The sequence below is a fragment of the Linepithema humile genome, chromosome 3, assembly GCF_040581485.1.
Source record: "Linepithema humile isolate Giens D197 chromosome 3, Lhum_UNIL_v1.0, whole genome shotgun sequence".
NCBI classification, from domain to species: domain Eukaryota; kingdom Metazoa; phylum Arthropoda; class Insecta; order Hymenoptera; family Formicidae; genus Linepithema; species Linepithema humile.
The window spans coordinates 19,661,274-19,675,078 of record NC_090130.1 but is presented as its reverse complement, the minus strand read 5'-3'; the positions used below and the strand labels follow the sequence as shown (position 1 = coordinate 19,675,078).

At 34.9% G+C, this 13,805-nt stretch overlaps 1 protein-coding gene and 1 pseudogene across 1 annotated transcript; one reads left to right on the top strand and one right to left on the bottom strand.

Annotated features, from left to right (window-relative positions):
- Window positions 1-2,465: 2,465 nt before the first annotated feature.
- LOC136998362 (uncharacterized) lies at window positions 2,466-6,798 on the bottom strand (annotated as a pseudogene).
- Window positions 6,799-7,000: 202 nt separating this feature from the next.
- LOC136998366 (myelin transcription factor 1-like) lies at window positions 7,001-11,530 on the top strand. The gene is made up of 4 exons (XM_067350899.1): window positions 7,001-10,908; window positions 10,995-11,060; window positions 11,149-11,373; window positions 11,449-11,530. The coding sequence occupies exons 1-4, from the start codon at window positions 10,797-10,799 to the stop codon at window positions 11,505-11,507; spliced, it is 462 nt and encodes a 153-aa protein (XP_067207000.1). The 5' UTR covers window positions 7,001-10,796; the 3' UTR covers window positions 11,508-11,530.
- The last annotated feature ends 2,275 nt before the right edge of the window (window positions 11,531-13,805 follow it).

The window sequence follows — 13,805 nt, the reverse complement described above, 5'->3', positions numbered from 1 at the left end:
ACTGAAGAAAAATGTCATATATTTTTCTTATTTTTATCCTTATGTAATAAATACAAAATAGCTAATTAATCAATTAATTAATATATACATATACACATATATTGAATAAATAGTTATCCCTATTTTGTATTTTATATGATAATGGCTGAAATAATGAGAGTATATATCAATTCGGTCATTATATAAAATATAAAATAAAGATAATTATATTTAATATGTATATGTATGTATTGAATAATTAATTAACTTATTCATTTATTTTGTATTAATTACATAAAAATAAAAATAGAGAAAGCATATAATATTTTTTTCCAATTAGATATATAGTATTATATATATATTTTTCAAATAAAATATTTTATCATATCTAATTTATATCTATTAGATACTTTGTATAAGTCTATTTCGTCTTGTATGTACATCACACAGCCATACGATAGAATTTCAATTGCGAGAAAAAAGGTGAAATAACTTTATAAATTATGCGATAAAACATTAAAAGACCACACTTGTAGTAAATAACAAACTTAGAAATACGTATTTATTAAAAATTGTCAGCTCACGATAGATCGCCTCTGACAATATTTCTTACAATTTGCCAGCTCATGAATTAATCGTCTTTGGCTCTGTTTTTTCTAAACTGTCAGCTGACGTTAGATCGCCTCTGACTGTATTTATTAAAAATTGTCAGCTCACGATAGATCGTGATCACGAATAAATTGTCTTTGGCTCTCTTTTTTCTAAAAAAAATGTCACCACTACAAATATATTTGTTTGTAGTGGTGACACACTACACCGACGTGCGGTTACGTCATCTGCGCGTCAGATGTTTTGTAAACAATGTTCGCGTTTTTTTCTTCGACTGAAATTCCGTAATAAGGCTACAATTTTATGTACAAAATGAAATAGGCATACACCAGATGTCTGATAAATTAAAAAAACTAGTACAGTAAAAATTAATATATTTGACATACATGTGTAATACTTTAGACTATATATATTATATATAATAAATAATACGCTTTTCTTATTTTTACCCTTATGTAATTTATATAAAATTAACAAATTATTGTATATTGAATGTTCATATATTGTTATATTTATTTTGTACTTTATATAATTGATTAATGGATAATACATTTCTTGTCGTATTTTATATATATACACACAAAGTGTATTAAAAGTTCCGGAACAGTAAAATATGTCGAAACAAACTTATTTTAGAGAAAAATGTTTGATACAAAAGTTGTAGGATTTAAAATGTACTATATACTGATATTATCAGTTTGATCTTGAATGGAGGCACTTCGGAGATTGAAAGGTCATCTTCACTTTTTGAAATAGAACTATCCTAATTTTGTTGTACAAATCGATTCCTTGCAATATTCGGCGAAAAATGTTATAGAAATAGTATAGCCGAAATTTGAATAGTTTACGAGATATTTTATACTTTAATTTGACATCATTTTATAAAAACTATAAAATATCTATAATAATTTTTCAATTATCTTACCTTGACACTTTCATGCACAAAATAATGAGAGGAATCGACAAATGTAAAAAAAAAACACATCGTTGTCTTAAAAAAAAAATATGTTGTCAAAATGATCAATCATATATTTTTCTTAAAAATAACTATGTTTTTTACATCTATCAATTCCTTTCATTATTTTGTGCATAAAAGTGTTGAAGTAAGATAATTAAAAAATAAATATTACGAGATATTTTACAGTTTATGTACAATTATGTAAAATAAAAGTATAAAATATCTCGTAAAGTATTAAATTTTCGGCTATACTACTTCTATAACTTTTTACGCCGAATATTGCAAGAAATCGATTTGTATTTCAAAATTAGGGTACTTTCATTGAAGAAAATGAACATCACCTTGAAATCTCCGAAGCGTCTCCAATCAAGATTAAACTGATAAGATCAGTATATAGTACATTTTAAATCGTACAACTTTTGTATCAAACATTTTTCTTCATAATGATTTTTTTTCGACATATTTTACCGTTCCGGAACTTTTGGCACACTCTGTATATATATATACTGAATACATATGATTGAATATTATAATATGTATTATTGTTTCAGTCATTATTTTATAAAATCTTTAATAAAGATAAATGTATATGAAATAGGTATGTGCATGCTTTAATAAATTAACTATTTTATTTATTTATTTTTTATTTTTTATTCATTACATAAGGAGAAAAAGGAAAGAATAGCTTTCTTTTTTACTTTAACGTACAGTATTATATATATTGTTGCGCTCGTACTATTTCGCCGCTGATGCTGTGTGTGTTACAGCTGACGGACCGATCGATAATATCGATCGGTCCGTCAGCTGTAACACACACAGCATCAGCGGCGAAATAGTACGGGCGCAACAATATATATATATATATATATATATATATATATATATATATATATATATATATATACACCGTATACATATGTATATACCATATGTTTAATTGAAATTAATAAACTTAAAAAAGAAAGCCATTCTTTTCTGTTTTTTCTTATGTAACGAATACAAAATAAAAAAATAAGTAATTTAATAGTTAATTTATTAATTATAACATACACACACCTATTTCATATACATTTATCTTTATTTAGGATTTTATAAAATAATGACTGAAACAATTAATACATATTGTAATATTCAATGTGTATTCAATATATATATAAAACATTAAAACAAATGTATTAAATAATCTTAATCGTTATTGTATAATGTACAAAATAAAGATAATGAAATGTTTCATATATGTACATTAAATATACAATAATTAACTAATTGAGTATTAATTACATACGGATACAAATAAGGAAAGCATATGACATTTATTACATGTAATATAGTCTATAATATTATATGTATGTCAAGTATATTTTCATTTTTACTTTGCTACTTTTTATCACAATTTATTAGACATCTGGTATCATGCCGATTTTGTTTGGTATATTAAATTGCAGTTTTGTGACGGAATTTCGATCGAAAAAAGTACAAATATCTGTTAACAATTTACACCATAACACAGATCAATGTAGTAAACGAAAGAAAACGTTATAACAAATTGCCAGCTCACGTTACATCGTCTCTGGCTTTATTTGTATTTTTTTATTATTATTATTAATTAAAATAATATAGAATGGGCCCCATCCGCCGCCCATTCTTGTGAGACGCAACCATTATTCTTATTCTTCGTCTCTCCGATTTTGCACACCAACTGTGTGAATAATAAAGCATTTTTTAAGTGTGGAAAAGCACAGATCGAATATTATCGATATTACATTAAAAAATGCTACTTTTTAAACTATATTGCTTTTTTTGAATGCCATGTTGCGGAAATCACTTATTGTGAAGGAAAAAGCGACAGCTTGTTCTTTTTTATTATATTCATTAAATGACGTCTCATGCGCTGAACGTCATTAGAATATTTTTCTTCACAAGAATTTTTTCCTAAAACTACAGCTGTTGCGAAAGCAGCTGCATAAATTCCGCAACTTGTGCTGTCCGGTTGTGATTGAACTTTTGGAAATGTTATATCGCTCACGTTTATCGTTGGATAACGTTTGCGAATATAATCTTTCTCTTTTTCTGCCAATTTGTCGTATGTACAGTTAGGTAAACTGTCATACACGTGCAGTTTGGAGCCATAAAAAAAATGCATCGCCAGTGATCAGTACAGTTGCCTCCAATTATTTGTAAACTGTTATCGCTATCACTGGCTGTTATTAGTTCAGGAAATTGCAAATACTGAACGCTTTGCGTTTCGAAACAAGAAGTTTTTCTAACGATGCGTAAGAATGTGTCTAACGATTCATCGTTTAGTTGGTTCTGTACAGGCAAAACATTGTTTCTCACCAAAGAAAGAGGAACAATTGTATCATCTAGAACTTTCTTACGTTTTGCTATTTCATCTTTAGTCAGATTTTTTCTTTTTGTATAACTGACAAAGATACAATCGCTATCTTGCTCTGCATTCAGATCAGCAGTAACATTTGTCGCGTCTGTTAGCAAAATGTTCCGTTGTAATTCTTTCTTAGCTTGTACAATATTTGTCTCTTGTACTTTGTTATTTTCTTGCACACTTAATTTGTGACTAACTTTCTTTTTAGATGCTTTTTCTTGAGCATTCATAATATATTGTGGATTTCTAATAGGCATATGTCTGTTATGCCGACTGTCTAAGATTTCTGGCAATATACACTCGTAATAGAAGCGTGTTAAGATAGGTACCATTTCTTTTTCCCAAAAGACATTGTCTCTATTAACACGCACGGTTTTTAAACTTTTTGGGGTCCATATAACGAAAATGCAATAATTGCGTTGCGTTATGTTCAACTGCCCCTGAACTTGATAAAAGAATCGATGATTTCGATTCATTTTATCAATATTTTTTTTGTCAAATATGCCTTTTAATTGAGGCAATGTTTGTACAGCTTCATCAGCTGTTAAATTTTCAGCTGATGGAGGACATTTAATCTCCACCAGTCCATCTTCATCGATAAGTCCATCGGGAGAAGCACCCAAGCATGGATTTTCATAATCAATGAACAATCCGCATAGTGCAATTTTTTTATTCAATTTTGCAGCTAATTCTATTCTGGCGATTTCCTCTTTCTCGCGACCATATTTCATGGCTACAGTGTCAATGTGTGGAGGATACAAAATGCTTTTTACAGTTGCTGCACAAGACGTTGTTGGTCTCATGCGACATACGGTTCCAAAATTGGATGCTGTTAGCATTTCACGTCTCAATGAATGCCATAGTTCACAATCACTTTGGCCTCTTGTCTCTAATTCTATTTCTTGCCTCTTTTCCGCATTTTCCGCTAACTTTTCCATATGATTTTCTTCTAATTGTTGATAAACGTTAGGCGGAAGATCTGGCTTTTGTGATTGCGGGCCATAATAACAATCTGTTCCTGGCTCTTGTTTGAATTTTTTTGATCTGCCATGCATTTCTCGAGATTCTTTGGTTCTCGAAATTTTTATTTGTCGTCGCTTTTCTAAATTCTCAACGACTGGAGGGACATTCTTACACATGTTTTCATACATTTGCGTAAGAACTTGTTCAGTATTATACTGCACAACAGCTCCCGCAATTCTAGCATTGTAAGAACCACGTAGGCCGAAATTTATGCGCTTTCCACCTATTGTTTTGCAGATTATTGAATTAAACGATTCTGCAGGATTGTTTGTTAAATTTAACAACAAACTATCGGAATAAGCGCTCAAGTACGTAACAGCACTTTCAATTTTCTGATATAAACCGTGAAATTTCAAATACGGCACATAATTTTGCATTTTCTCACGGTTTTCTTCGCATATACGGCCGCGTTCTTTGCATCTTTTATGCTCACCAAAAATATGGCTAGGAATGTTCAAAATATCTTTTTGTAATTCCGTAGCCTTGCTATGATGAGGTATATTTTCTTCCCTTCGTAAAGTGGCTGCCTCTACCACTTCTTTCCGTATTTTTAAAATGTTGTTTCCTACAACTTTTCGTAGCTGTACAAAGCCACGTTTTCTATGCTGTTTTGGCTGTGCTGTCTCTGCAACAGTTTTCAGCTTTTTGGACAAGTTGCGAAGCAAATGATTGCTGCATTCTATTTTTCGTACAGTCACTTTTTGTTCGCGATATGGCGCATTATTTTTAATGGACTGATATACGCTGCTGTCGCCATCAGCAATAACAGTTCTATAGATCAGTCCATGCATTTCAAGGCTATTTTTAAAACCTTCTGCAATGGCGTCGCTTTCCATTCTTGTAGAGCTAGCGTTGCGGTCAAAATTTTTATAGCATTTATGGCTATGTGGCTCATGACCGATTCGCTCTGCCATATCACACACCGTACAAAATTTATTGCGGATGCCAATAAAGAGAACTTTCCTTGTGCGATATCCAATTATGGCACCAACACCAGACAGTGAATCATAGGTGTTGCCATATGATCTCTTCATCCAACTACCATCCGCTACAACGGTTATATACGGAATGCCATTTATAGTTTCATTCCTCTCGAGAGCAAGTTGTTTTTCGAGTTCGCCTGCCATTTTCATACTTTCCATGGCTATTTTTTGAAAATCATCGACTACATTTTCTCGATATTTGATATAAGTCTTTTCAGACATACAAGGGATATTTATACCCGCACAGAATTCTTCCAGTTGGGCATAACCATTCCCAATTGTTATAGTTGTAGCTACAGCAGCTTTATTGAGATCCAGTTTATTAGGTTCTGAAGGTTCTGACCATATGTTGGCTTCATAGTTGCACATTTGGCACTTGAAGAACAACTGCGTTAGTAATCCACGGCGACGCGAATTTACGAGTTTCCAATCTTTAAATTGGCACTCAATTCCTCGTGCATGATCATCAAATACTCTGTGGATCTCATTCCACATAAAAGAAAGGTCGACAATGCAACGACTTTCGGGCATGTTTTCTTGGATACGATTCGTATCCAGATGACTCTTTTCGATAACCAAACTGTTATCGTCGTTATATTCGACATTTTTATTGTACTTACTTATTTCTTCTTCATTTTGCTGCTTTGTTGTCTCACTTCTTTCCTCGAATTGCGCATTTCGCACTTCTGTTTGCAGCATTTGACGCCTGCAAAAAGAAATCAATAAATATATGCACATTACATTTATTTTATATATATACAGGACGTTCTATTTTAAACGACGACTTCAAATATCTCTTGAACAATGCATTTTAAAGACAAATGTTTCAGACAAAAGTTGTAGGGTTTCAAAAAAGACAAAAAGAATGAAACAAAATATTTCTAGATAAAGACATTTCATATATTTGGAGGGCAATTTAATTTTTTGAAATAGAATTACTGTAATTGTCTTATGTCAATAGATTGTAACATTCTGCATAAAAGTATTATGATAAGATTATCGAAAAGTAAATATTTTACGAGATATTTTGTATTTTATATCCAAATATATCAGATTAAGATATAAAATATCTCGTAAAATATTTACTTTTCGATAATCTTATCATAATACTTTTATGCAGAATGTTACAAGGAATCTATTGACATAAGACAATTAAAGTAATTCCATTTCAAAAAATTAAGTTGCCCTCCAAATCTATGAAATGTCTTTATCTAGAAATATTTTGTTTCATTCTTTTTATGTCTTTTTTGAAACCCTACAACTTTTGTCTGAAACATTTGTCTTTAAAATGCATTTGTTCAAGAGATATTTGAAGTTCTCATTTAAAATAGGACACCCTATATATATATATATATGCTCCTACTAATATACTTTATTAAATTGACATAACATGAAAATTTTAAAATTTGTACGTTATAAATAAAAGCAATCCTTTGTTATTTTTCCTTACTTATAACTTAACTATATTTTACCTATATCTGTACGTAATCGGATAGACATCTATAATTTATAATTTATTATTGTAAGTTATCAGACCCTGTAAACTGACAGCCTGAGACTTTACATTATTTAAATATTGCCAGCCCACGTTAGTAGCTATACTATGGGGGTTCTAACCCAGGGGCAATGAGGGGGGTGCGGGTGAAGAGGGGAAGAGGGGTATCGGATAACAGTGGAGGGGGTAATAACGTCATCGTTTTTGGAGGAGAGGGGGTAAATGTGGAGTGGTAGGGGTATCAGATTACAATAATTTCCGGAAGATAAGGATTGTTAATACAAATCGCGAGATAAGGATTCCCGGAAAAGATAAGGATTGTTTATTGGAAAGAGAACTGTTTACATCCTATGGTTTTTTTCTACACATCAAAGTAGAGCGCCATGTTGTTGGAATCGCAATGTTTATAGTATGTAGGTTCGTGCAAGTTTACGGATTGCGTCATCGCTGTATTTTAGAACAAAAGCCCATAGCAACAGGCAGCCACGTCAACATTTTTCGGCGCCATGTTGTTAGATTTCAATTTTGTATGCAACAAAATAATTCCCGGAAGAGATAAGATGAGGATTGTTAATACAAATCGATAGTTTTAATCAGTGTCGTGTGCAACAAGCGGGTATATAAGGCCCGCGAAGAACGAGTGGTATAACAGTCGAAATGTTCATCGCGCTATTGGACGAACGTGACATTCTGAGCTTGTCCGCGGAGCAATTAGAAATCGTGCCGAAAGTGATTCTTATAAAAAACTTTGCTCGGTTTGTGGATCACGTGTGGGATAGGCTACCGGATCATTTAAGAGCGGATCCGGAAGTGCAAGGTTATCGTCGGTGCTCGTTGCACTACAACCAGTCGTGGCAGCGTGACCACATCGACGGGCCCCCACCGTACAGGAAAGATTGCACTCTGTGCAAACTGAAATAGGTAAAGTACACATTTTTAAAATATCTTTAATACACATTTTTCGAATGCGTAATAACTAATTGGATATTTTTTTATTTTAATAATTTTTATTTATTACAGAGATGGAAGACAGTCTCGCCTTACGAGAGGAAAATCTGAGTACTCTCACAGATTGGTTAACAACATGTCGGGAATGTAGAAGGAAGTATAAAAGCAGTGAGGAAATAATTGAAAAGTATACAACATTTCCTGCATTCATTAAACCATATATTCCGGATACTATATTTCGACAACAATTTATCGAATGGACGAGTGAAATTGACGACAGTGTACTAGAATATTCCGAGGAGGAATTTTCGACGTTTTTAATAGAATCTATCCTGCCGATATTGATGGAAAAGTTGTGCTCATTATGCGCTCAGGATAGTCTAATATCAAGGATCTCTTCACACTATTATGACTACATATATTATATGATACCGAAGCAGTATAGATCAGCGATACTGGAAAAAATTAGAAAAATGCATCCAGAGAAGGTGCCGACATCGATACATTTGCACAAAGTACACACAACTCCTCAACATCAAACATCGATCGTACACATTTTGCAGAACCGGGAGAACGGAGTATGCAACACCTCGGTGCAAGAAAAGAATGAACAATGTTTTTGCAGAACCGGGATAACGGAGTATACAACACTGAACCATGTATGCGGAACTAATTATTTTTAATAAATATTATTTATCAATAAAATAATTTGAATTATTATTCCTGTGCCTCATCTTATTCACTGACCTATCCTACTGCGAGATAAGCGCGCGCGTCATGTTACACTACACGATAGAAGGAAACGAGCGGACCAGTGACTATCATTTTTTTTTTCTTTTAATTGTGACGAATAATATAGAGTGAATTATTTAAGTTATGCATTTATTCTAAACACCAATAATATACTTATGTTTTCTTCTTAATACAAATTATCCGCGGTAAAAATATAAATTTAATAGGAACTCTAATCTAAACTTAATATGTAATTTAAGGATGGTAGGTGAAAGGAGAAAAAATTGCAATAAGATTAGTATTAACAAATTTTATTCATATTTTTTTTCATCTATACATTTTTTACAAAAAAAAAAAAAATTGTTTCAACCGAGCCTTTAACGCCTTTCACGATTACGAGGAGGGACGGGAGGCGCTTGAGTCGTTCTCGGACGAGGCTCGACCACAGCTATCGGCTTGTGGTACACTCCGCAATCCTTACACTTCTCGTATTCGGAATTTTTTCTATTCTGATCACGCTCCATTTTTCTATACTTTTTTCTCCACCGCGTGCACACTTTGAACTGATAAATTTCTCTCTTCCGCACACCTTATATACAGCTCGACGCAAAAACGTCAATTTCGCTGTAGTAATAAACGTTAAAAGACGTTTGATAGATGTTAAAAGTGGTTTAAGTAATGTTGAAAAGATGTACAAAAGATGTTAAAAGTTGTACGTAAGACGTTCAACAATACGTTAAAAGATATACGATAGACGTTCGATAGAGGTTCAAAGACGTACGATAGACGTTGAATAAATGGAAATATGATACGCTGGCCTATCGTCCTAGCGAAACCTTAGATCCCGATTACTGTTCCTCGAAAAGGAAATGCTACTGTCGAGCGAGTTATCTCGTCTTCGACATATTATTGTAAACTATAGTGGATATCGATACGAATGTTAGTTAGCGACGAATAGCTTAGCACCTATCGTCCTAGCGAAACCTTAGATCCACGATTACTGTTCCTCGAAAAGGAAATGCTGCTGTCGAGCGAGTTATCTCGTCTTCGACATATTATTGTAAACTATAGTGGATATCGATACAAATGTTAGCTATCTGTGAACATAATTAGATTATAATAAGATTTAGCGGCATCTTTGATGTAAGGGTATATAAGCCGGGATTAACTATTGCATCGACGTATTAACTTCTCAAGGCTCGAGTGGAACGTAGGAAATCATCCGAGAGCTAATTATTCGTTTTAAAAATGTCTAGTTTGCGGAAAATTATTGATTCGTGTTTGCGATTGGCGTGTAACTTAAACGGGCTATACATCGATAATTATTTATCATCGTTATCCGACAACGACGATAATAATTATGCGGTATTCGCAAAGTTTGCGGGTGCGTGCCCTAGTGCGGTGCTCGCGGTTTTATTCCGTTTGGGACATTTTTCGATTTATCTGCAGCTCTTGATTATTGCTGGCAAAATAATCGAGACAAGGCGAGCGTTCAACGACAACGAGGAAGAGGATGTGGGAGGCTATATCATCAGGCTGTCGAATTGCTATCATGGTGCGGTAAAAAATGGTAAGTTTCTATTTTTTTTTTTGTATTATGAATATTAAAACAAAGTTTTAAAAAATTAAAAATCATTTTTTTTTTTTGTTTTAGGAACGCTACAACATTCAACACCTAAAAAAACCATGGTGGTGGAGGGTGTGGTGCGTGGTACGCGTCAAAACCGTGACGAGCGAGCTACTCGACGTCTCGGGGTAAGACGTCGAGCAGATACCTCGCCTGAGGCCGGACCCTCGTGTAAGTCGCTGTATACATTATTTATATGAAATAACAGCATCGATTTTATATTAGGAAATTTTACAAAAAAAAAATTAATGTTTTAGCTCGCGCTCGAATTGTTCTAACGCCTGAGCTCGTCGATCTCGCGAGCGACGAAGCCGGACCCTCGTGTAAGTCGCTGCATACATTATTTATATGAAATAAAATAACACCATCGATTTTATATTAGGAAATTTTACAAAAAATTTAATGTTTTAGCTCGCGCTCGAATTGTTCTAACGCCTGAGCTCGTCGATCTCGCGAGCGACGAATCGACGAGCTCACTTCGCGAGGAGGAGGAAGAGCAGGAAGAAGAATTACAGACTGAGGAAGAGGAATTACAGACTGAGGAAGAGGAATTACAGACTGAGGAAGAGGAGAGGTATTATGAAGGAGGGGATGAGGAAGGCTACGCGCAAGACGGATGGGGAATGGGTGACAGAGGTAAGAAAGATTGAAAATTTTTACAGTTACTTTTATGCTCGAATTTTATTTTTTTAAACAATAAAATTTTCACAGGATACAGCCCCCCTGTGATTTCTTACTCTCCCGATTACAATTATCAAACGGGGGAGTAAAGTAAAAAAAAGAAAATCGAGAGGTGAGTTGATTTAACACTACAAATTTTTTCGATTTTATATTTTCATACTCAAATTTTTTTAATTAATTCATTAATTTTTAATTTGGACTTTTTGCAGTTCAAACAGGTGGTGGAGAAGAAGAGTCGGAGGAAAACTTGGTCGGGCGAGGTTCCTGCGGCGCGCTTTCGAAGTCGTCGGTTTCGCCAGTCGATTCCTCGCGAGGAAAGAACGGAGGAAACGAGGCAAGCGGAGGGATATCGATGCGGCGGCGGTGGAAAGGCGTCGGAAAAACATTTTTTATACAATTGAAAAAATTCTGTTCACTCAAATGTACATATATTTTTTTAGTTTTTTAATAAATATTATTTATATTAAATAAATTAATTTTTCATTTTTTTTTACCAGACTCTTTCCCCATCCTATTCAACGTCCTATTTTACTGCGAGATAAGCGATAGACCAGATTATATGGTGGATTATGTGATGGGTAAAAGGTGGAATAAAAGTCATACGAGTGTGATACACATCATTTTATTAGCATAAATCATAGTTGTTTTACACGTTTGTTACGCTCAAACCACCACTTGTACAATTTGCAAACATTCCGCATAGCGCAATGTCTCGTGTGATACGCGCAGCGCAAGGTTCCGATTACATCCAAGTTCGTCAGGCGTGCGATATCTTCGTAATCCGCATCTATTGTTTCAATCTCTACATCATCTTCCAAAATCTCGCACAACCACTTTTTCTTCTCGAGTCCTTTCACGTATATCAGAGACGGTTCCGTACCAATGGCATTGTTGATAAGACTTTTCATCTGACTGTACGAGACGTGTCCATCTTCCCATCGGAAGCCGTGGTGGTGTATCCGTAACCAACACGCCAGCGATTTTTCCGATTTCGTCAACAGATACCACGGTACGTGTTCACGAAATACGTAATGAGATAACGTTTCGCCATCGCGAAGTACCGCTACCTCTTTCACGATAAAAATGTTGTTGAACGCGTAACCTTGCAGATCGACGAAAATTGGTACGTCAGACATCATCGTCGACCGTCGGAAAACTGACGTTCCCATTCGCACACGTCTAATTTATAACTTTTCACACGAGTCTGCGCACAATGTTGTTCAGTGGATTATATTCGACCATTCGATCGTGTATAATGAGACAATAGGCGGTGGTGTTGGCCGGTATATTTTCCTTACAATCAAATTCTATTCGCACGTCAACGGTGGCGCTCTTGACAGAGTCGTTTTGTCGCGAACAATCTATGACTACGAACGGACCGGCTTTCGAGAATTCATCGATGTCCAAATACGTATCGTCCTGTCCATAATAAGCTTTGCGGAAACGCGCATACATATTGTACAGTATAGCGTATCGATTTCTGTCGAAATCCAAATTCATGTCGTCGTACGGATAAAAATCTGAATTCAGATGCAGTCTCACATTGGTGAGTTTACAAGCGTCAAATTGCGTAGCGTTTTCAGACAGTACGTTTTTTCGACCGGTTTGGAGAGCGAAGATTACGTATCGCGGTTTTTCCAATTGCGTCGCAGCTTTGACCGCCCAGGAATGCTTGGTCGTGTTTTGCAGCAGAGGAAACTCGTACAGATCCCACGAACGGAAGCACACGCTCAGATATCTTCCGCTTTCCAAAGTTCGAAGAAGAGACAGCTTGTTGACTTCGCTCAGAGATACGTGAGGCATTCGCCACTGTATCTTGAGTAGCTCGATCGTCGGATTCGCACCGGCTCGTCCAACGAGAGAATTGTTATCGTTGCGCGATCGTATCAATACAAGTTCGTGACGAGCGTTGATTACAATCCGTTTGTAGTCCTCGCAGAATCCTAAAAGAGTATTGAGCGGAACGCAAAAATTAAAGTTTCCATCGAGCAACGAATATCCATCCGGATTCCACGATGCGTATTTCAGCGTCTTGCTCTTCTCCGTCGTCAGCGATACATAGTTTTTGATCGTGCTCGTTATTCCAACGTTTCTGTTACGATCGATTTCAACTCCGTCGAGCTCGTATTGCATTTTATCAAACATGAACGCGACACAATTATTTCCCATTATACACACGTTATCTCTATTCTCATCGGCAGAAGTAACGAGTTTTCCTTCAACGTAGAGAAAATTCTCACACGGTAACGTGTACAAATCCTGTTGCTGTATCGGTATTCGTATCTCGTCGCTGTGTCCCAACGTCGTGTTAGCGTACGGATTGTACGTGTGCATCTCATATTTCACGATACGCTCGTCGAAGACGGGCTCGTCAGCGATGTCGAGTA